We start from the raw sequence: 24,068 nt of genomic DNA on the forward strand, positions 1-24,068 counted from the left end.
CATCCCAGAACAGAAACCCATCATTTACATCTATGGACTTTTTCCTTCGGTTCTGTCATTTTCTTTTGAGCCCCTAAGTCAGACTGATGGGATTTCATAATTAGAAATATTTCATATGTGATGCTTTCCACTGACATTCAAGGCTTGAAAAATAAATTTGCTTTGGATGAAAACACTCTAACTGGGAAATGCTTATCTCTACTACACATATAAACACAATTCAAGGGGAAAAAGTGATGAGATATTTAATATATTAAATTATAAACTATGATTCTTCTCTTTTCTATTTAGAGTGAGTAATTTGTGGCTAAATAGCAAATAAACAAAAGTTCTCTGAGACCCTTTGTATGAATAATATTAGGCAGAATGAAAGAACCCAGAAACAAAATACAGAATTAAAACCTAATCAAGTCTCTAAACAAGATAAGTGAGAGAAGAAACTTGCCAGACCATTTGCGGGATTACTTTGTAATTTATTAAACAGTCAAACTGTTGAGAAAGCAAAAGTAGCCTGCCTCCTCCAACTTCTTCTGTTAAAGAACCCTGCCCATCTCTCAAGGACCTTCATTTTTCTCCATGTTGATATTCAACTCTTTGCAACCCCATGGATGGTAGCCCTCCAGGCTCCTCTGTCCATGAGATTCTCCAGGCAAGAATACTGAGGTGGGTAGCCATTTCCTTCTCCAGGGCATCCTCTCAACCCAGAGACTGAACCCACATCTCCTGCATTGGCAAACGGATTCTTTACCACTGAGCCCCCAGGGAAGCCCTTTTTCTCCTTTACCCACAGTATACTCCCTTGATCTGTTTTTCTCAGCTTGCATCCTGTATGGTCAAGTTTACAGCCACTGTTTGTCAAAATATACCTTAACAGGTGAACTGATCCATCTGAAGACAAATAATTAAATTTTATGGCAAAAAATAAAAATAATCTACCAGTTTTTTATTTTCATGTTTGCAATCATTTTTTAAAGGGCTTTTTGGATATAACCCACAGAAATAAATCTAATCATGAAGCTTTTTAGCAGACACAAAATGATTCCGCTGGGAAAGATATTTTTGACCAAATACACATGGGCACTTCCAAAATCACTGCTGTAAGTATGTAGCTGACTATTCCAGGATTCTCTAAATAATGTCAGAGAAAGTTACCAACAGTTTCATTTCACCTCAAATATGATCTTGATTGTGGAAGAGCATGAGAGTTGAACAGTGTCTGATCCTTTGTATTGAGTATGCTTTCCTTCAGTTCAGTTCAGTCGCTCTGTCGTGTCCGACTCTTTGTGACCCCATGAACCGCAGCACGCCAGGCCTCCCTGTCCATCACCAACTCCCGGAGTCCACCTAAACCCATGTCCATTGTGTCGGTGATACCATCTAACCATCTCATCCTCTGTTGTCCTCTTCTGCTCCTGCCCTCAATCTTTCCCAGCATCAGAGTCTTTTCAAATGAGTCAGCTCTTTGCATCAGGTGGACAAACTATTGGAATTTCAGCTTAAACATCAGTCCCTCCAGTGAACACCCAGGATTGATCTTCTTTAGGATGGACTGGTTGGATTTCCTTGTAGTCCAAGGGACTCTCAGGAGTCGTCTCCAACGCCACAGTTCAAAAGCATCAATTCTTCAGTGCTCAGCTTTCTTTATAGTCCAGCTCTCACATCCATACATGACTACTGGAAAAACCATAGCCTTGATTAGACGGACCTTTGTTGGCAAAGTAATGTCTCTGCTTTGTAATATGCTTTCCTTATCACTGGCCAAAACAGTATCCCACGTATCAATGTCCATGTAAAAGACAAAATGACTTTTTTTTCCATCAAAGGAATAAGTAGAGTGCCAGAATAAGTGATTGTTATTTTTCTTAATGTATACATACTTGGTGTGTGCCTACAATTTTCTGAAAATAAAGGACCTACTTACAGCTGTTCCATTATTTCTCAGCTGTGGCAGACCATATTCCCAGGGGACTTCTGCCGATGGGCCCCTGGAAAGAAGCGGGGCAGCCATTCGGACACCAACCAGAACAGGTAATTCTTCTTTGGATTCTGTTCCTCAAAATGGAAACTGCTCTACTAGATTTTTTTTTCCCTAATCAGAAAAAGATAACATATGTTTCTGATTTTTTAGATTTCAAGTTTAAAAAGACAATGAAGGAGATAAAAATCGTCCACAGTCCTACTACCTAGAGTTAATCATGGGTTATGTTTTGATACAAAGCTATCCAAAATGTGTATTGTGTCTGTACACAAATGAATATATTTTTAAATGAGACACCATTTTCTATAATGTATAGAACACTATAGAAATGCTATTTTATCTTGGACATTGTAGGGTCATCTATTTTAGGGTACGCTCTGGGGATCTCCATTGCAGAGCCTGAGAATTGACCCTGCTTAGATTACTGTGAGCTTGGGAGGTAAAAACCATAGTTTTTCTTGAGGCAGTATTACAGAGGCTCAGAAAAATAGGCATTGCAGCTTGATTTATATCCTGATTCTGCTTCCAACTCATCTGTAATCTCTGTGTCTTAGTTCCTTCATCAGTAATAGAGATAATAAGGGTCCTACTGGAAGAGGATTATAGATAGTTAAATTACTAAAGTACAGAAAGCATTTATTACAGTATCTGGGTCACTGTAAGGAGTGTTTGCTGCCATAGTTATCATAATAATTATTATTTTATTTTTATTGGTGTAACCCTAGGGACTTGCTTTTGTTATTGCTGCAAGTTCACAAGGCAGGAAACCAGGGGGCACTACTGGTAAAGAATCCGCCTGCCAATGCAGGAGACCCCAGAGACCAAGGCGCGATCCCTGGGTCAGGAAGATACCCTGGGAGTAGCAAATGGCAAGCCGCTCCAGTATCCTTGCCTGGAAAATTCTGTGGACAGAGGAGCCTGGCAGGTTATAGAGCAGGCGATTGCAAAGAGTCAGACACAACTGGGTGCACATGTTGTGCACACACACACACATATGAACTTTAGACTTTATGATGATAGAGTGATCTAAGAATGGTTCTTAATTATCTGTTCCAGCATTTTTTAATACTCAATAAATATTGATTATTTGCCTATGAGAATGATGTGCCATGGCAGTGGACAAAGGTCCAGGGACATAGGCAAGGGGAAATTAAAAGGAGGGTTCTCTGTGTGGCCACTATATGATACGGTACACTGAAGACTCAGAATATTCTCTTCTCTATGTCCCTAATCTTCCCTGACTCTACTGAGGCTGATAGAATAAAGAGTGTTTCCTTATCACCCTTGGTCTCCTTTGGAGCTATATGGCCTTTGAGTGTGCTTCTTCATTTTTCTGAAAATTCTGGGATTGAAACTTATCAGTTACATTTTTTTATAATTACTGTGTCTGATTCTAATATAGAAGCAGTTGCATGAGAAAGATAAAAGAAAGATGGGTCCTTGAAAATGTGCAACAGAATACTCCTCATCGGAATAGGCTACATAATAAAAGCCATTATTCACCAGCAATATGAGGACATTTGACAAACCTAGACTATTCAAGCAGCTTTGGAAAAAAAAGAGCAAATTTTCCTTCAATACTTAAACCACCTTAAGGAAGAAAGTATGGTGCTGGCATAAAGATTATCAAATAGAATCATATGGAATTGAGTAGAAAGTCCCACATTAGACCCACACCTATTCTGTTGTTGAACTTTCAACAAAGATCCATTTTTCCAAGCGAATGGAGCTAGGAAAAAATGAATCTCACGCCTTACTTCACACCTTATGAAATTTTATCCTGAGATGGCACAAGACCCGATGGTAAAACCTGAAACAGTAAATCTTCTGAAAGAGAACGCAGGAAGATATCTTTGTGACTTACGGAAAGGTGAAGATTTTATAGGCCATGGAAAGCAATAACCATTTTAAGAAAAACTAGATTTCATGAGAGGTAGAATATAGGAACTCAGATTTCATGAGTTCACTTCTGGTGGTAGGACTTATCAGCTGTGGGCTCTTGGGCAACTTAAGCCTTTCTGTGCCTCAGTTTCCTGTCTGCAAAGTGAGCATAATAATAATGCAGTAGTGCAATAATACCTACCTCACAGGATTGTTGAGAGGATTCAGCATATTTGTACAAATAAAGTGCTTTCTGTGGTATCTCCCACGTAGCAAGCACCCCATAAATTTCAGTCCGGTGTTTCAGTCAGAAGAAGCTTCTTGAGGTCTTTACCCCAGAAGCATGTTCTTCAGACTCTTGACATTACCTGATGTATTTTCTGATTAGCACAGTTTAGTGTTCTTGCCTGGAGAATCCCGGGGACGGGGGAGCCTGGTGGGCTGCCGTCTATGGGGTCGCACAGAGTCGGACATGACTGAAGCAACTTAGCAGCAGCAGCAGTACTAACTGTAATGAAAGATAGTGGAGATGGGTAAGGAAGGAAGGAAGCACAGATGTCTGGGGACCAAGATTGGATACAAGGACTTGCCATGCTCTTTAGCACATGCTGTGGCTTCTATATTCTACAGATTGCTTTGTTCTTGGGTATCACCTCAAATTCTCTTGCCCATGTGACATTTCTAGAGTTAGGGTTCTAATCAGCTACTTGGTAGTTTACTGTGTTGGAGCATGCATAAAAGGAAAAGAATTATAAAGTCACAGGAGTTTATATGAAACCTGTGAACTTATCTACAAAACAGAAGTAGACTCACAGACATAGAAGATAAACTTATGGTTACCAAAGAGGAAAGCATGTGAGGGAGAGATAAAGTAGGATTTGGGGATTAGCATCCCTGGTGATTCAGATGGTAAAGAATCTGCCTGCAATGCAAGAGACCTGGGTTAGATTCCAGGATCAGGAAGATCCCCTGGAGAAAGAAACAGCAACTCACTCCAGTATTCTTGCCTGGAGAATTCCATGGACAAAGGAACCTGGTAAGCTACAATCCATAGGATCACAAAGAGGTATCAACTACTGACCTGAGCATTATTATTGAGGGATTGTTGGATGTCATATAAATCACAGATCATAATTCCATCTGTTTTATTGGGTTAAAAAGGATGTGTTTGCTCAGACTCTGGGAAATAGTAAGGACAGGGAAGCCTGGGGTGCTGCAGTCCATGGGGTCACAAATAGTTGGACATGACTTAGCAACTGACCAATAACAAAAATGTGTGCTTTGGCCCACCTTATGATCCTATGTTCTTGGTGTGTAAGCTCAGGAAAGTGGAATTTACCTAACTATGATATCTGTAGTATGTGTTTTAGGACTATTTGCTTAAATAGGACCCCTTTTTTCGTTGCAAGTTTCATAATAAGCTATTGCCTTTTAATTGCAGATGACATCACTCAAGTTACCTCTGATTATGAAACCAATAACAACAGTGATAGCAGTGATATTGTACAGAATGAAGATGAGACTGAGGGCCCCAGAGAGGCTCTGAGAAAGACGTCATCTTGCAGCACCTATGCTCCGGAGACCATGATGTTCCTGGTAGACGCCCATCACTTATCTCATTCATTGACTTGAAAAATTGGTTTCTGTGACAGGAATTGACTTAGAAATAGACCCCTGAATCATATCTTACTTGGGTTACATGTATCTTGTAGCCCTTCCTATATATAGCTGTATTATTTTTCTCTAAGTCTTATTGGTCTCAAGATTCTATTGTGGCTTCCCAGGTTTGCTAATAGTAAAGAACCTACTTCCCAATGCAGGAGACATTAAGAGATGTGGGTTTGACCCTTGGGTAGGAAAGATGTCGTGGAGGAGGAAATGCCAATCCACTCCAGTATTCTTGCCTAGAGAATCCTGTGGACAGAGGAGCCTGGCAGGCTACAGCCCATAGGGTCAGTTCTATTATTTAATGATTAAAAACTTAAGTATTCATCTCCACAACTGATTACAGTATTTCTTAACCCAATCTAAAAATGTAAATATGCCTAGGAAAATTAATTGTTTCAATCAGGAAGATAATATTTTATAAATATCAATCAATCAAAATGAAATCTATTCATTATCTTAGGACTTCCGTTGGCTTTTTCTAGCACCTCCTTGATTTAGAAAGTGAGCCAATGTTTATTTTCCTTGTTATATTAAACCAGGTTGACATTGACACTTGTTCCCCATTAAAATATTTTTTAGTGATGACTTATTCCGTGTATTTAAAGAGCTCCACTTAAAGAGGATGGAAGCGTACATTTGAGTCTGGTTCATTTGGGGAAGGCAATAAATAGCAGAAAACAGTTGACTGTAATGTGATTTTCCATTGCTGCTTTTATCATTTCTCTTTTACCTAATTTACCATTTATACTTGTAGTTTTTATTTAGTTTTTAATTGGAGGATAATTGCTTTACAATGTTGTATTGGTTTTTACCATGCAACAATACAACGCATAGCTATACATATGCGTGCTAAGTTGCTTCAGTCGTGTTCAAAAATTTGTGACCCTATGAACAGTAGCTTGCCAGGCTCTATCTGTCCATGGGATTCTCCAGGTAAAGATACTGGAGTGGGTTGCCATTTCCTTCTCCAGGGGATCTTCCCAACCCAGGGATCAAAGATGTAAGATGCATCTCTTACATCTCCTGCATTGGCAGGCATGTTCTTTACCAGTAGCGCTACCTGGCTCTTCCCTAACTATATACATATATAACTATACACACACACACACACACACACACACACATATTCCCCTCCTACTATTTATAGTTTAAAACTGTCAGATAAAATAACTTAGGTGTTTCTTTATCCTCATTTTTTTTTCCTGGTAAATAAACTCTTAAGAATGTCTTCATTTGGTACCTATTATACATGTTTGTCTTTACATATATTTGGTGCATGTTTTTTGGAAACCATGCATCACATGAATTAAATTAAAATACCTGAAAATTGTAGTAATTGTAACTCTATAGGATTAATGCTGATTTTGAAGCAATAATATAAATTATACCAATTAGAGTAGGGGTTAGGGTTAGGGTTAGAGTAGGGTCTCCCTACTCAGGGTTTTTTTTTTTTTTTTTTTTAAGAGTTCAGTATAAGCTAGGAATCCTCATCTCAGAAGAATTTACATAAATATATATACAGAAATTTGCATACAATTTCAGAGTGTTCTGAAGTCCTTGAATCTTTATTTAAGAATTCCACAGAAGACTAAAAAGCAGTTATGTTAATTTATGAAAGAAGCATCCAATTTTTCTGTAGCATAGATGAACCAGCAATAGGCAGGCACATATTGCAAAACTCATGGTCTGAATCATTAAGACCTTTTCTCATATCTCACTTTTGACTTTTTTTTTTTTTTAAGATCAATCAATCACCCCAAAGTCATTTATTTCAGGTAAATTCCACTTGGTTTAGAAAAGAAGGAACTTACCAAAGAAGGAACAAATTGCTGTTTAGAAAAACTTCACATTGTTAAAATATTGTATCTTCATTATAGGAAAAACCAATTCTTGCTCCTGAACCTCTTGTCATGGACAACTTGGACTCAATTATGGAACAACTGAATACTTGGAATTTTCCAATTTTTGATTTGGTGGAAAAAATAGGAAGAAAATGTGGCCGTATTCTTAGTCAGGTAAGAAATGCATTCATGCATATGACTTTAAATGTAGGGAAAATATTCCTTAGTTGTTTAAAGCTCTGCACATAGTTAACACCACTGGTGAGCATTAGGTAGAGAATACCCAGCATTCTGTAGAATCCTTGGTGGTGGGGTAACAAAAGAAATCAGAACTTCAAATGAATAGAATATTGTATTCTTCAATTAAAATATTATATATATTCTAAGACAAAATGGAGGGAGCAGGGATACAAAAGGGAAGTGAAAAAATGATCTAAATTCATAGAATTCAACAAAAGGAAGCTGAACCAAGACCTCAAAAGAAGAAAGCTGCCAATTAATAAACACTAATTTATTGTCTAATAATTTCCAATGACTTTTTTTTTTTTAACTTTTGAGTAGTACAGTGCGTAGGCCTTATCTGGTGGCTCAGATGGTAAAGAATCCACCTGCAGTGTAGGTGACCCGGGTTCGATCCCTGGGTTAAGAAATCCCCTTAAGAAGGGAACAGCTACCCACTCTAGAATTCTTGCCTGGAGAATTCCATGAACAGAGAAGCCTGGTGGGCTACAGTCCATGAGGTCCCCAAGAGTCAGACACAACTGAGTGACTAACACTTTTACTTTCTTTCCCTTTAGTCCTTATCAAAAATAAAATATTAAAAGTATGTTTCCCCCAATCTGTGAGAAGCATATTAAATACAGCTCTTTATTTAAATATGAAAAATGTCTTTCAGTATCACAAGAAATATAGAATAAAACTATTGCTACATAAAATGTCTTTTTTTTTCCCCTTAAGTACTTTTTCCCTAAGTTTGACCAGTTTCAAGATTTTCCAAATAATGTTTCATTTCCCTGAGGGAGAGAGAAAACATACAGAAATTAAGAATTTGAACATGTTTGTTCTCAATAAATAAAACAATAGGGATTTGCTTCATTATCTAGCCCCTACTAAAATGCACACTCTTAATCAGTGGGGATCATGGGCAGGAGGAGGAGGGGGGCAACCGAGGATGAGGTGGTCAGATAGCATCACTGACTCAATGGACATGAGTTTGAGCAAACTCTGGGAGATAGTGAAGAACAGGGAAGCCTGGTGTGCTGTGGTCCATGGGGTCTCAAAGAGTTGGACGTGACTGAGTGACTAACAACAAAAACATGAAAGGGGCTCAGTCGTGTCCAAATCTTTGTGACCCCATATGGACTATACAGTCCATGGAATTCTCCAGGCCAGAATACTGGAGTGGGCAGCCTTTCCCGTGTCCGGGGAATCTTCCCAACCCAGGAATCAAACCAGGGTCTCCCACATTGCAGGCAGACGCTATAAGTTGAACCACAAGGGAAGCCCAAGAATACTGGAGTGGGTAGCCTTTCCCTTCTCCAGCAGATCTTCCCGACCCAGGAATCAAACCAGGGTATCCTGCATTGCAGGCAGATTCTTTACCAACTGAGCTATCTTGAAATGATAGTTATCAGCTTATTTTAAAATGTTTTAGGTTAGTTCTTAGAGATTGGAGAAATATCACAGCAGAGACACTAAACACTAAAAGATTTGCTAATATCAGACCTAGGTGAGAATTCAGAACCCATTAACCCTTGCCTGCAAAACACTAGAAGAGAAATCATTTGCTGGACTGATTTCTTCTCTGGGCAGTAGACACAGGTTTTCTTCAGAACTCTGAGCAAGTTCTCTGATTGTGGAATTTCAAAGTGAGGGTTCCTGATCCATGAAGGTTTAAAGGAAGGAATAGAGAGAACTTTTCTTCTACCGTTCCTCAAACACTAATGCTAGGCTAGTCATCAAGACAAAAAATGTGTCCCTGCCTTCAAGGAACTTCTGCTCCAATAGGGAAATTAGATATGTATCCAAATAATGACACTTCAACTTGCTACACACAGAAGTATGTTCAAATAATGGATGGCTTGTGAAGCTCAAAATAAGTAGAGAGTCTCCATAACACATGGTCATAGCCTCTATTGGACTCTGTTCTGACCATGAACACATTGAGAACCAGAGTGGCAGCCCTTGGACTTTGATTTAGAGATACTATCCTTCTTTTTTTTCTTAAAAAATTTTTATTGAGGTAACATTGGTTTAGGATATTATACAAGTTTCATGTGCATGCTCTATTTGTTCTTCTGTAGACCCTGCTATGTGCCACCACTGAAAATGTAGTTCCTGTCTGTCACCATACAGTTGATCCCTTCACCTATTTGCCCTCTCTCATCGCTGCTCTGTTCTCTATGTCTACATATGTTTCTTTTTGTGTGGTTTGTTCACTAATCTTGCTTGTTATATTCCACATATAAGTGAAATTGTATGGTGTTTGTCTTTGTCTGACTTATTTCATTTGGCAGAATATCCTCAAGATACATGCATGTTTTTGCAAATTAATAGTGCCATTCTCTTTCTCTTCCTTTCTCCTTGATGCTGAGCAGCATCTTCAGCATCTTTTTATGCTGGCTGAGCTTGAAGGCAGGTTTAAAAGGGCCCCTGTTTTCTTCAGTCCACCTCTGCCTCATGCCTCAAGACTTCTCCAGGGAGGTTTTGTGTCCCATCCCTGAAACTCATCGCGTACAGAACTCTAAGGGTATGATTTTACCTGGAAAAATGCCTGAAATGGTGCCACGAGAGGAGGTGGCAGTGTGCCAGAAAGTCTTTTTTCTCTTCTATTGAAGAGTGTATTCCCTGGTATGGGAAGAAAAGTCTCAAATTGTTTTGTATTTGGCATATATGTTACAGATGTTCCAAAACTTTACAATTTGGTCTTCAGAGTAACTTGGATGCAGGTATTTTTTTAAAATCTCTAGTTGACAGGAGAAGAAACTGAGACTTAAAAGAGAAACGATACGGCTCATCTAAAGTCATATGGTAAACATTGGACCCAGGATTTGATGTATCTATATATAGGAAGTCCAGGGTTTTACCTTTATTTCAAATTCTTTTCAGCCCCTGCCAAATGCATTTATTGATTGTATTTTCAAACTCAGAATGTAGAGTCTGAGCAACAGAAAGTTGTCATTATAGCAATTGGTTTTACAGCACAAGTGACTGTTCTAAATAGTGTTGCAGAAACCTAGCTCCCCTTGAAATTCTGTGAGGCGTGGGGGTTGGGGGAGTGACGGAAGGGAGCAACTTGACAGGTTTTGCCACAAAATATTTTCTAACTTGTGAATATAAATAGACAATAGAAGATTAGATATAAATAGCAATTAGATTTTTGTATCTTTTTTCCACTTATCTTTCAAAATAAATAACTACATGGTTTACAATGTCTCAATTTTTCTATAAAACCAAATATTGAACTTTGAGAAAAGGCAACTTTATTTACCTTGCTAAGTAGAACTTTATGATATTTTTTCTCTGATTTGAGTTTATAAGCACAAAAACCATGAAATTTTCAGTGTGTAAAAGGCATTTTTTTTTTTATGCACTTTATAAGGCCTTAGAACAGCTGAAATGAATTAACTTTAACATTCCAAGAAATCACCTTCTGGCTGAGACTACACAGAAAAAGTCTCACTTCAAAAGACTTTTAAAGAGACATATGTGCAATGGAAATGACTTCTCAGCCTTAATGTACTGCCTGCCTTTTTGATGATTATCATGTTTATTTTAACAAATTTAAAAGGACATCATTCAGATTTGGGAAGAGTATTTACTTTTTTTGGTTACCAATATTTACCCAGTTAACAGTGACTTTTCTTTATTTATGAGTTTGGATCATTGCCTGTTGATTTCTAACAGCTTCAGTGAAAACTTTCCTATTTGAAAATCATAACCTAAAAATGTCTTGTCTGAATTTTTCAATTCATCTTTCAAATATTTTAAGAGAATAATAGGAAACTTTAGTCATTTACAGTCCTAACAATATTGCTTTTCAAATAATGGTGATAGGATATGAAACAGTTAAGAGCACACAGTCTGAAGCCATAATGTTGGACTTGAATTCTGGTCTGATAATGTGTCAACTGTGTGATCTTTTACAAGTCATTCAACTTTTCTGTGCCTTAGAGTCCTCTGCTTTCAAGTGTAATAAGTAACAGTGTCTATCTCATAAGATGCTACATGGATTAATTAATGTAAGTAATTAATATATGTAAATATATGTACTTGGAGGAAGCATCAAGCTTATTAAATGCCATATATATCTATACAGAATAGTGAGTATATGTGTGTGTCCATAGCTGCTGCTATTATAAATAATTTTTATTGCAGTAACATGTATAGTTAAATCCACTGGGTATTTATAAACAAGGACTCGAATATAGCTTAAAGCAATAATAAGGAGAAAATAACTAGAAGAACTATGAAATATGACAGAAACCACAAACTTAACTTTCTATTGTATTTTTAAAGAGATGAGGTGGAGATGTTATGTAACACAGAAAAAGGGGCAAAATTAAGTATACTTACCTGTATAGTTTTTTCAAAGTGAAAAAAGTGCGTGTAAATAATATACATACTCTATTCCCAATGGGCAGCCACAGTGCTCCTTTGAAAACATAAGTCAAATAAAGACACTTTCCCTGCTTCAACTCTTCAAAGGTTCCCTGCCTCACTCAGTATAAAAGTCCTCATACTGGTCAATCTGGCTGTGAAACAGGATTGCAACCCAGTCAACACCACTCTATAGTCACTAACTTAAATTTTACTCCGGTCCTCATTCATTCTGTTTTGACCATGCTGGTCTTCTTGCTGTTTTGTGAGTACAGCAGACATACCTCAGGGCCTTTGCACCATCTTTCTCTTCTGCTTAGGAAACTTTCCTCAGATATTCCTATATGACACTCTGCATCTCCTTCGATTATTTGCTCAAACTCACCTGAATATGCCTCTTCTAACCACCATATTTAAAACAGCAATCGCCATGTCGTCCTGGACTCAAAGCTCTATTCCTGCTTCCCTTTTTCTTTGTTCATATAACATCCCTTTCAGTCATAGTGTGGTGGTGGTTTAGTTGCTAAGTTCTGTTCAGCTCTTGTGACCCCATGGACTGTAGCCCACCAGGCTCCGCTGTCCATGGGATTTTGCAGGCCAGAATACTGGAATGAGGTGCCATTTCCTTCACCAGGGATCTTCCGGACCCGGGGATCTAACCCATGTCTCCTGTGCTGCAGGTGGTCTCCTGCATTTAGGTTGAGCCACTAGGGGAAGCTCAGTCATAGTGTGTACGTTACACACTAATTATGTCTATAATTTACTGCCCTCACCTGCTGGACCATAAATTCCTTTAAGGAAAGCTTCCTTGTTTTTTCATATATATATGCATATATATGCATTATATATGGAAATTGTCTTAAACAGGAGACAGTAGACATATGCTGAATGAATAAATCCCCTTTTTTAGTTAGATATAAATGTGTATGTGTGTGTTAGTCACTCAGTCATGACCCCATGCACTGTAGCCTGCCAGGTTCCTCTGTCACTGGGATTTTCCAGGCAAGAATACTGGACTGTGTTGCTATTCCCTTCTTCAGGGGATCTTCCCTGACCCAGGATTCGAACTGGGGTCCCCTGCACTACAGACAGATTCTTTACTGTCTGAATCACCAGGGAAGTCCCATAAATGTGTATTATGTATGTACACAAATATAAACATAATATATGTCATTGATGAAAATTAAATCTCCAAATAAAAGAATATTAGTGAATTTGAGTAGATGTAAAGTTCATAATGAAAATAGAAATTTAACTATGAAGTTATCAAACATTTAGAAGAAGTAGTTTGAGAATTTTAAGCAAGAATACAAATAACTTAAAGGATAAATAGTTCTTTCTCAGTCTCCTGAATTATAACCAGTACTGTGTCTTTGTGACATAAAGTGAGACCACTTTTTTAAAAATTTGTATTGAATTATCATTGATTTACACATTGTATTTTAAAAATAAAAGTGTGGTCACTGTAAATGATGCTGCTCTCCATCCTGCCATGTGAATAACCATTTCTCTCCCAATTACTCTCTTCTGTGCCTTTATCATTTTTTTCATTCTCCACAATTTGCATATCAAAGATACCAGTCACATCCAAACATATTTAGCTGATTTGAGTCTCTAGAGCTATGAAAGTAATTAGAAGGAGAATAGATATTCAAAGGAGAGAGATGGCAAATGAGGAAAAATCATTCAAAAATTTTTATTTATACTGGATTAGAACAAATCTTTTTTTCTCTATATATTTCAGTCAAGACACTCTTTTCTTTCTTGTAATTCTATTCCCTTATTCTTCATTAAGGCACAATTCTTTATCCTCTAGAAAGCTTTTTTTTTAATTTATAAAATAAGTCCAGATAAAAGCTTTTTCTCATTCTTTATTTAACATATATATTATACAATTAGCAATTTACTCAGTATCATTCTCTTATTATTGATATCACACACAATTAGTACCTTGTTATATTTCTTTAGTGTATACTGGATTTTTTTCATTGGCTGTTTCTTAGGTTTATGTCTCTGCCTTTAAAAATATATTATATAGAGGGCTAGGCCATAGAAGTCTTCAATATCTATTTGATCTGTTGTTTCCAGTAAGGGTTTCAATAGGCAACACATTAATATGGTTGATAGAATGTATACTTTTCCCCCATTTTTCTCTTTATGTATAATACACATCAAGGGATGTTTTGTAAGACCTTGATTTTTCTTTTACAGGTATCATACAGACTTTTTGAAGACATGGGCCTCTTTGAAGCTTTTAAAATTCCAGTTAGGGAATTCATGAATTATTTTCATGCTTTGGAGACTGGCTACAGGGAAATTCCTTGTAAGTAGAAGAATTAATACTTTTAAAATCCATTAAATTTGCTATGGGTAATGGGATATTGAATTAAGAGCTAGCACAGAATTACACACTGTAAGCATCCTATATGGTCACCTGGTACAGTGACTAGGAAATAATAGTTTATGTTAGAATCCTGGTCCCTTTACAAATCAGCTGTAGGACACCCTGGTCTTAATTAACCTTTAAATGCCTCATTTCTTAATCTGTAAAATGGATATAATAATAACTACTTCATAGGATTGTTGCAAGGATAAAATGATGTAATAATTGTTAAAAGGTTATAATAGTGCCTTGCACATAAGTAGCTCCAATTTAAGTGTATACTAAATAAATACATGTTAATTTGTTGCTCATTTTATAACATACTCCTTTTACTGGGTAGAATTCTCAACCTTTGCTCTAGCATCTGCCGAGTTAACTCACAATTAAAGTTTTTCAGTATAAGATAAGCCTGGCTGGGAATAGAGGGACAGGAAGATGATGGTCTAATGAATAAAACAGAAAAAGAAAAGACAACTGGAAGTGGTTGTGCAGAAATTATTAGGAACTTTTTTTAAAAATTAAGATAAAATGTGAAGACCAAAGGAGAGGGCACAGCCAAGGGTCCAAGCTTATGAACTCTGAATATTGCAAGAATAAGTCTGTCCTTTGTAATCATGAGGAACTGGAACACAGAAGAGATAGTAAATTTTCAATATGTAGCATTTCTGTATCATCAGAACGTGTAAGTAGCGTTGTTGTACATGCTACAGAATATATGAAACTGGAGAAATGGCTGTAAATCTAATCAGAAGGGTACAGAAATCACATGGAACTTTAGAAAGAAAAAATAGAAAGAAAAAAATAGCTAAATACAGTATGTTGACTAGAGCTTGTGTTACTTAAATCATGTTTTAACTTTCAAGTTTCTAAATTTGCTTGTATGTACTTTGAACTTTAGAACCCCAGAACTCATGTCTATTTCTAGTAGCAGAGAGCTTAAGTATGGAGACTAGAACAACTGTGTTCAGAAGGAGTAGGGTAGTGCATTAACCAAGTGATTCATTATCAAGACACTGGTTTTGAAAATGCCATCACATGCTACATTAGGATAAAAATGCACAGTTGATGTGTGATAGGAAAGAGGAATGAGTTATTGAATTTGCAAGTTGTGTGGTAGAAAGGAGAATCAAGAATTAAATCTACAAATGAGATTTGTGGGAGAATATGGGACTAAATGCAGAGAAAATAGGACGGTGGAGTAGAGAGGGGAATTTAAGAGCTCTGGGCACCGTGGGAAATTCTGGCGGATGGAGCCATGGACATGGAGAGAGAGTTATGAAAAAGGGGTAGTTTGAAAGGATCCTAAGATAAGCCTTGCTTTTTTAATACCGCTTTCCCAGAGCTACCCTGGTTGAATGCCAGGGATTGACCTAAGTGTTAGTGATTTCTCAAAGCTTAAGGAATTACATAAATAAGCTTTTACAAAAAGGAAGCCACTGCAAACATTAAAGAACAGCTAGTCATCAGACTAAATTTACAAATAATATTAATTGATGAATTAAATTTAAATTAAATTTATAAATAATACTGATATTAAATTTCCATATAATATAATCAGCTATTGCCAAGTTCCACTGAGTTCAAATCTCTTTCAACTTTTCTCTAGATAGTATTCCATTAACTTATAAAGTTGACCAGTATTTATTTAACTGTAAAAAGCTTGCAGATTCTAAATTATATTATTACCTATTTATATATTGCAAGTAAACAGATGTTTTTCCTGAAATACCAGGTTTTTCATGTGGAAAAGAATTTGTTATATCTTTGCTTTTTCTGTTAGATGTGAAAGGGAATTTATTTACATCTTCTCACAAAAAAGTTTTAACTTAATTCATGATCACTTTTAAATCATAATACCGTGCATGTTATAGGGTTATAAATTTAGACCAAGATAGATATTTATTAAAAGCTGTATTTATCATTATTTAAAATTAACATGTGCAAAAATTTAGCATTTATTCCTAGAGAACTATGTTTCTAATATTTCTGTATAAACCCATAACTAAATGAAAAAAGCCTAAAAGTAACCAAAATAGGGCTGCTGCTGCTAAGTCGCTTCAGTCATGTCTGAACCTGTGCAACCCCATAGACGGCAGCCCATCAGGCTCTCCCGTCCCTGGGATTCTCCACGCAAGAACACTGGAGTGGGTTGCCATTTCCTTCTCCAATGCATGAAAGTGAAAAGTGGAAGTGAAGTCGCTCAGTCATGTCCGACTCTTAGCAACCCCATGGACTGCAGCCCACCAGGCTCCTCCGTCCATGGGGTTTTCCAGGCAAGATTAGCCTTAATATGACAATGAGCTAAAATGTTAGAAACTAAAATTTTATTACAGTTTTAATGACACTTTTTAACAATTTCTAAGAGAAGAGGGAAAGTATAAAAGCTTGTACATTTGTGCCCAGAACCTTTACTAAAGGACCCGCCTGCCAGAACAGGAGACGTTAAGTGACTGCGAGTTAGATCCCTGGGTCGGGAAGGTCCCCTGGCGGGCTACAGCCCATGGGGTGGCATAGAGTCAGACGCGACTGAGCGCAGTCAGCGCAGCCTCCGTCTAGTTCAGTTTGATCAGGCGTATGTGATGCGCCCACCGAGTTTAAAGGTAGCCACCGAGGTGACATGCCACAAGCTAGGAGGGCAGAACTGCTACACTATTAGCTACTTTCCAAAGGTGGGGAAAAAAGTATTTCAAGTCTCATTTCTATTCTCGAGTACTTTGCTTCACTCATTGATGAATAGGAGCATAGAGAACTTTAAATAGAAAATCTGTAAATTGAGTTCTAAAAACCTATAAATTTTATAGGCAACCCCAGCCTTCCATAGCAGCTCATTGCAACCCTGTGCTTGAGGAAAAGGAGAAAAAGAGAAAACAGGTCTATTAAGGCAGAAGAGGGGGTAGGCAGGTTCTGGGAAAGGGGAAGACGGGTGATGTTATTAGTATGTGCACATGTGTTTATGTGTTGTCCAAGAGGCAGGGGCGGGGGGGTGTTTGCCAGGTGGGTGAGAGAATTATTAAGAGGTTTGTCCAAAATGCAGCAATGAAGGAAGAAGATGAGAATAATAATCATAAAATAAGGATAGCTCTGATTTCATTCCTTAGCTCTGTCAGTTGCCTTTCAAGGCCAGAAAAAGAAGAGCAGTCTTTGAGCATATTTGTCTGTTTTATAGAAACTTCTCAATCCCCTATGTTGACTCAGGTGCCTTTGCGCCTGAGGTGGTCCCCAGAGAATTAATGGCAAGAGCAACGGTGCCACCAGCACTTGGCACAGTATTTTCTCACAGTAGGTGTGAGTATGTGTTTAACAAATATCTTAACGACTTCTTAAAGGCAGATAACTTTTCCATCCTGCTTAAGTGATAGTGACAATATAATCCTTTTAGAATTACACCTGCATAACTATTTCTATATAAATATATGTAATATGTATTAAAGGAGTTAGGTTTGGTTAGCTATTCTTTAGCACTTGTGAACCTATACTCAAAAGCAAAAGGAAGGTTTTTTTCCCCCCTATACTCTCATATCTAGTTTTTAAATCAAGATTATGTTAACCTCTAGAAAGCAAAACATATATAGAAAAAACTTTTTAACTTTTATTTTATGTTGGAGTAGAATCAATTAACAATGTTGTGTTCATTTCAGGGGTATAGCAAAGTGATTCAGTTATACATATATGTGTATCTACTTAAAATGATTATAAGTTAATTTAGGTTTTAGTTGCTCAGTCATGTCTGACTCTTGAGACCCCATAGACTGGAGCCCACCAGGCTCTTCTGTCCATTGAATTCTCTAGGCCAGAATACTGGAGTGAGTTGTCATTTTCTTTTGCAGGGGATCTTCTTGACCCAGGGATCAAACCTGGGTCCCCTGCATTGCAGGCAGATTCTGTACCATCTGATCAACCAGGGAAGCCCCAAAATGGTTATACTTACCTCAAAAAAATGTGTTTGACAAGCTTTCTTTTTTTTTTACATTTTCAGCACTAAATTATTTACATAGTTTGTTCAGTGACATTTTGGGCTTCCCAGATGGCACTAGTGGTAAAGAACCTGCCTGCCAATGCAGGAGACCTACGAGACATGTGTTCAATCCCTGGTCAGGAAGATCCCCTGAAGGAGGGCATGGCAACCCACTCCAGTATTCTTGCCTGGAGAATTCCATAGAAAAAGGAGCCTGGAGAGCTACAGTCCATAGGGTCACAAAGAATTGGACACAACTGAATGACTAAGCGTAAGCACACACACACACACACACAAGCTATAAACCCTTCTGGACTTGGACCTTGGGATTGGGAACAGGCCAGTAAGCAGTATAACTCAAGAGCTACAAGTTCACCTGACTTAGTGTTGTCTATTTTTCATCCCAAAGAGACACAGTCCATACCCTGATACTGCCTCCACCCACCTTGTAATGCTGGGCACATGCACAGGTTTCTCTGACTTGTAGTAGTAATGGTACTTACATCACACAGTAATTTTCCCAGCTTGTCGCAAGGGAAGAGTAAAGAACTTAACCCAGAAACTCGCTTCCATCATAGCCCCAGAAACCCTCTGACCAGGTTGCATGTTCTTCTGGTGGGTCACCACTGCCTTCTCCCTCCTCCATGGCTTAGCTTGGCGTTTATTTTTAGCTCTTCAATTCTATTCTTACAAATCCAGCATTGTGTCGTAAGAGCAATCACGTATTTTCAGTTCAGTTCCGTGTAGTCACTCAGTCGTATATGACTCTCTGCGACCCCATGGACTACAGCACGCCAGGACTCCCTGTGTATCACCAACTTCTGGAGCGTGCTCAAACTCATGTCCATGAAGTCGGTGATGCCATCCAACCATCTCATCATGTATTTTAGGTGAATGATATTTACGTCAATCACAAGCTTACTATACAGCAGCCACTTTAAAATAGGTCCCCTTCTGTAATTCTCAAAATTGTACTATGAAATAGGCACTATTATTGTCTCCATGTTTTTAAGATAAGGAAATGAGACAGTGTTTTAAATGACTCAGTAATACAGGTAATAAATGTCAGAGCAGAGATAAAATCAGGTATGTCCTAGACCCTGAGACTTCTAGCATGATCAACTTTGTACACTGGCACAGATATAGATTTAAAATGTAATTGTCTTAAATCATTTGGGATAGTGCATACATGGAGACAGAGACCCCAGTTTGAATAAAAGTGTTCTTTGGAGACTAGGTAATATCAGTGTTCACCTTTGGCAATGATACAGTGAATAAGGTTTGCTGTTTACCACTCCAGAACTTAGAAGGTCTGCTTCTCAAAGCTCTTCTGAAAACATCCTCTCAAGACCTCCTTCAACCCTTCAGTGAGTTTCTGGAGTGTTTACCCAAGATTTACCCATGTGTCTTCACTTAAAGTTGCCAGAAATGTAGGAAAACGCACACCGTCTTCCTACGTGCTCCTGTGTGCCGCCAACAACACAGATGTCCTAATTTCTGTTTTCTTCCCTGATCAGACAACAGGTGTTGCTCTCAAATTTTCATTATTATTCTGCTTGTTCTCTTCTGTTTTTGCTTCTCCTCATCTGTTGAGTGCTATTCAGAGGTGTCATCTATTACCTTATAGAAGGAAATCATATCATGGTTGGTCATTAGGAATAAAATGTATGAAGTTAGCATACTTAGAATAAAGCATACCAAATCAGTGAAGTATTCTGAAGGGTCAGATAAGAGAAAAACACAGAAAAAATGAACTAACAAAGAAGGTGAGCCAGGAACACAGTGGGCCTTTGGTCATGGTTCCATAGAGGCTAGACCACACGTGTAGAAATAGAACCCTATTGCTATGATAAAGACATTTTAACTGGGGGACTTGGTTGCCCTGTAGATTTATACACTTCAGGATGGCTCAACCCCTTATGTTATTGTACAAAGAGGTTTCAATTTTTTCTCTTTCTGTATTTCCTAGAACTTTATTCCCAAACCAGAATTTCTAGATCAGAGAACATAATTGATTTTGGTTTTGATGTGCTTTGTGGATTTTATCTATTAATACATATAGAAAACATTACTCATTTTCTTACAGTGTTTTAAGTTTGATACAGAAGAATAACACTGTTTTCAATTCAGAGGTTATATTTGAGTGCTATTTATCAGAAATGAGACACTGGGTGGTATGGACCAAATCTGAGCTAGGTTAAGTGTATCATGGGCCTTTTGTTCTAGTCCTCTGCATAGTTTTACACAGGAACATGGGCATAAGCACAAGAGTAAACATTGCCGTGGATTCGCACAGTGTGTTTGTATATGTTGGGTTATTTAGTGAAATTTATTTATGTTAGGTGGATGCTGGACACAGATTTTGTTCATTTAAGACATCTGCATGTGTGATGAATGTTGTAAGTTTTTTTTTTTTTCTTGTTACTATGAATATTATAGAGAAACGGAAGAGCAATCACAGAGTATTTGTCCTAGAATGTTGGGCTGACTTTCACCCAGGTTATTTATTTAAATGTGAGGACTAAACCGTTTGTCCAGTAGGTGGCACTCTTAGTCCTCGGACCCCAGAGTTCACAGATGCATGCCTGTTCCTTTGCATTGGTTACAGACCACAACAGAATCCATGCCACGGATGTCTTACATGCTGTTTGGTATCTCACGACACAACCTATTCCAGGCCTCTCAACTGTGATTAATGATCACGGATCAGCAAGCGATTCAGGTACATATTAAGTTCTCTATGCTCCCTTGTAAACTATGGGAACGGAAGAGTGGCTTTTTAAATAAAGAAGTGAACATAACTGATATCAGTTTACTACTTTCTTCAAAGCTATATTATTTTCATTGTCTCTTCGCAGATTCTGACAGTGGATTTACACATGGCCATATGGGATATGTATTCTCAAAAATGTATAATGTGCCTGATGATAAATACGGATGTTTGTCTGGAAATATCCCTGCCTTGGAGTTGATGGCCTTGTATGTGGCTGCAGCCATGCATGACTATGATCACCCGGGAAGGACTAATGCTTTCCTGGTTGCAACGAGCGCCCCTCAGGTAAACCTTGCGATTTTGACCAGGGGAAGTAATTCAATTTTGAGATTTCTCTGAAGAACATTAATTTTATAAATTTGACTTATAGCAGGCACCAAGCAAATATGAACGAAACTATATTTAGACCTGAGATAAAATTCTTAGAGACCATGCTCATTTTGAAAAGATATGATGGTTTGTTCTAAGTTATTAATGATGCATCTACATTTATCACCTATGGAGATCCCTTCTCAGTTTTCTTATGAGGAAGAAAAACTGCTTGAATTCATGTTAATGAATTTCCTCAACAAAGAATATCTAACCTATACAAAAGTTTTCTTCCTGAAAAGATTGGAGAACCAAATCTTTCTCAGTTCTTTAAGAATTAGAGGCTTCTTTGGATGTAAATCCAGTTCCTTTGAGATATATTATAACAAATATCATTTTTATGGCATTTTTATTGATTAGGAAGAATTAAAGATTGATTTATTTTATTTGAGGTAAATTTTTTACCTGAACAAAGTTTTCTCAAAACAGTAACTTTAAAGACGTTCCTCTGGGCATGTGCTTAAATTTCAGTCAAATATCAATCACTAAGTATTTAGGAATCTCCATCTATATAATTAAACTTTGATTTAATCAGATGGACGGACCCATTTTACTAAAGATCCCATGATCTTATTTTTCTTTCTAGATGCTCTGGAGACTAATCTGACCCATTACTCTTTTTTGTCACGTTTGTTTTTGTCTTTTATTCTCATCTATTTTTATCTGTTTCCATGCTCTCTCTTATAGACTAGCCTAGAGCTTTCCTTAATTAAAATTAATTTCCTTTAAGTAATTTTCCTTTCATCTGTATACAGTACAAATATCCTGATTTTTTTTCTGACTACTTACATTTCTTTCACTGTTTCCTCCGTACACTATATATTTTCCCTAAACATAAGCAAATCCTTTCGCCAGCACATTTTACCGCTCAGTTTTCCTACATGTCCATGTATTTTCATTTACCTCAATATTAATTTTCATGTGCTTGGTCTTTCCTTTTTGTCCTTATACCTTTTTTTCCCTTCCATCTTCAATCTGCCACACTAGACTTTAGGCATTTTTTTAGGTAACTTTCTTTTGCTTCACAGCTTCCCTCAGCATTATTCAAACAAGTAGATATTTACTATATACTTTCAATTACTAGACAGAGGGTGATATTTCCTATGACTGTGAGGTAAGAATAGTTTGAATTATGGGCTTCTCAGGGATATCATAGGTCTCCCACATTGTAAGCAGAGGCTTTACCGTCTGAGCCACCAAGGAAGTTCTTTATTAGTTACATGTGTTTAATTAAAAGGAAGTCATTCTTATTTTAGATGTGGGAGATAACTGAGTTACCTCTTAGGGATATTAATATATTTGCATATTTTTATGGTTAAATTCCTGTGTCTTGCAAAAAGAAGAGTAATCCGAAATAAGCTAAGTCTACACCCTTCACTTACAAGAATTTGAAATAAAATTTCAAGGAAATGAACTTTATCTTACCAAAAAAAGAAAAAATAACCAAGAAAAGTAAACAGTCAATGTACAGTAATAAGTAATTCTTAATAACTAGCTGTTACAAGGTTGCATTTCTATGTTCTATGATTAAAGATGATTCCAAATGTTTTGCATATTCTCATTTATTTTTGTTTCTAATTTAAAAAGCTGAACTCGACTCTCGTCTTTGCCTAGGCGGTGCTCTACAATGATCGCTCAGTCTTGGAGAATCATCATGCGGCTGCTGCATGGAACCTTTTCATGTCCCGGCCAGAATATAACTTCTTAGTTAACCTTGACCATGTGGAATTTAAGCATTTCCGTTTCCTTGTCATTGAAGCAATTCTGGCCACTGACCTGAAGAAACACTTCGACTTTGTTGCCAAATTTAATGCCAAGGTAACTAGATTTATATCAGTCCTCGTTTTCTGGCCACATTGAAAGATGTCATGGATGAGAGTGTTAAAAGTCATTGCTGCCACCTCACAGATGTCGAATGTGAAAACGAAATGCAATGCAGTGTTAAACCAGAAGCAGTTATTTAAGCATTGGTCCCAATGTGGAAACCTAATATATTGAGGTCCTGTAGGTATATATTACGGAGAAGGCAATGGCACCCCACTCCAGTACTCTTGCCTGGAAAATCCCATGGGCGGAGGAGCCTGGTGAGCTGCAATCCACGGGGTTGCTAAGAGTCGGACACGACTGAGCGACTTCACTTTCACTTTTCACTTTCATGCATTGGAGAAGGAAATGGCAACCCTCTCCAGTGTTCTTGCCTGGAGAATCCCAGGGAGGGGGGAGCCTGGTGGGCTGCCATCTATGGGGTCGCACAGAGTCGGACACGACTGAAGCGACTTAGCAGCAGTAGCAGCAGCAGGTATATATTATACCTTGTACTGCAGAAGAATAATAGAATTCTAACTATCATTGTGATTTTGTTTTAGTTTTTTTTTTTGCTCTCATCTCTGTGGAATACTAATACCTGGTAGTAGTAAAGGTCAAAAACCTGAAGCAGAATTTAATACATCAAACATATAATAAATGCCCAAATAGTAACTCAAGAAAATTTCTTATTATTTTTAGCTACAGTATTTTAATAGTAATTTATAACACATGCTAGTATTAAATAGCATTTGTTTTCAGTTCCATAATTATCTATCATTTGTTATTATTTTTTTAGGTGAGCTATTTCACTGCTA

The 24,068-nt window shown here is 37.5% G+C and overlaps 1 protein-coding gene across 5 annotated transcripts in view; it reads left to right on the forward strand.

The window, feature by feature from the left end:
- PDE3A (phosphodiesterase 3A) overlaps positions 1-24,068 on the forward strand; it is a 363,124-nt gene that overhangs the window by 325,934 nt on the left and 13,122 nt on the right. For all 5 annotated transcript variants that reach the window (XM_055571490.1, XM_055571510.1, XM_055571499.1 and 2 more), the window contains exons 7-13: positions 1,943-2,028; positions 5,301-5,455; positions 7,405-7,542; positions 14,179-14,290; positions 20,914-21,027; positions 21,164-21,363; positions 23,062-23,265. In XM_055571490.1, coding sequence (XP_055427465.1) covers positions 1,943-2,028; positions 5,301-5,455; positions 7,405-7,542; positions 14,179-14,290; positions 20,914-21,027; positions 21,164-21,363; positions 23,062-23,265 — 1,009 coding nt within the window. The remainder of the gene's footprint in view (positions 1-1,942; positions 2,029-5,300; positions 5,456-7,404; positions 7,543-14,178; positions 14,291-20,913; positions 21,028-21,163; positions 21,364-23,061; positions 23,266-24,068) is intronic.

Source organism: Bubalus kerabau, chromosome 1, assembly GCF_029407905.1.
Source record: "Bubalus kerabau isolate K-KA32 ecotype Philippines breed swamp buffalo chromosome 1, PCC_UOA_SB_1v2, whole genome shotgun sequence".
NCBI lineage: Eukaryota > Metazoa > Chordata > Mammalia > Artiodactyla > Bovidae > Bubalus > Bubalus kerabau.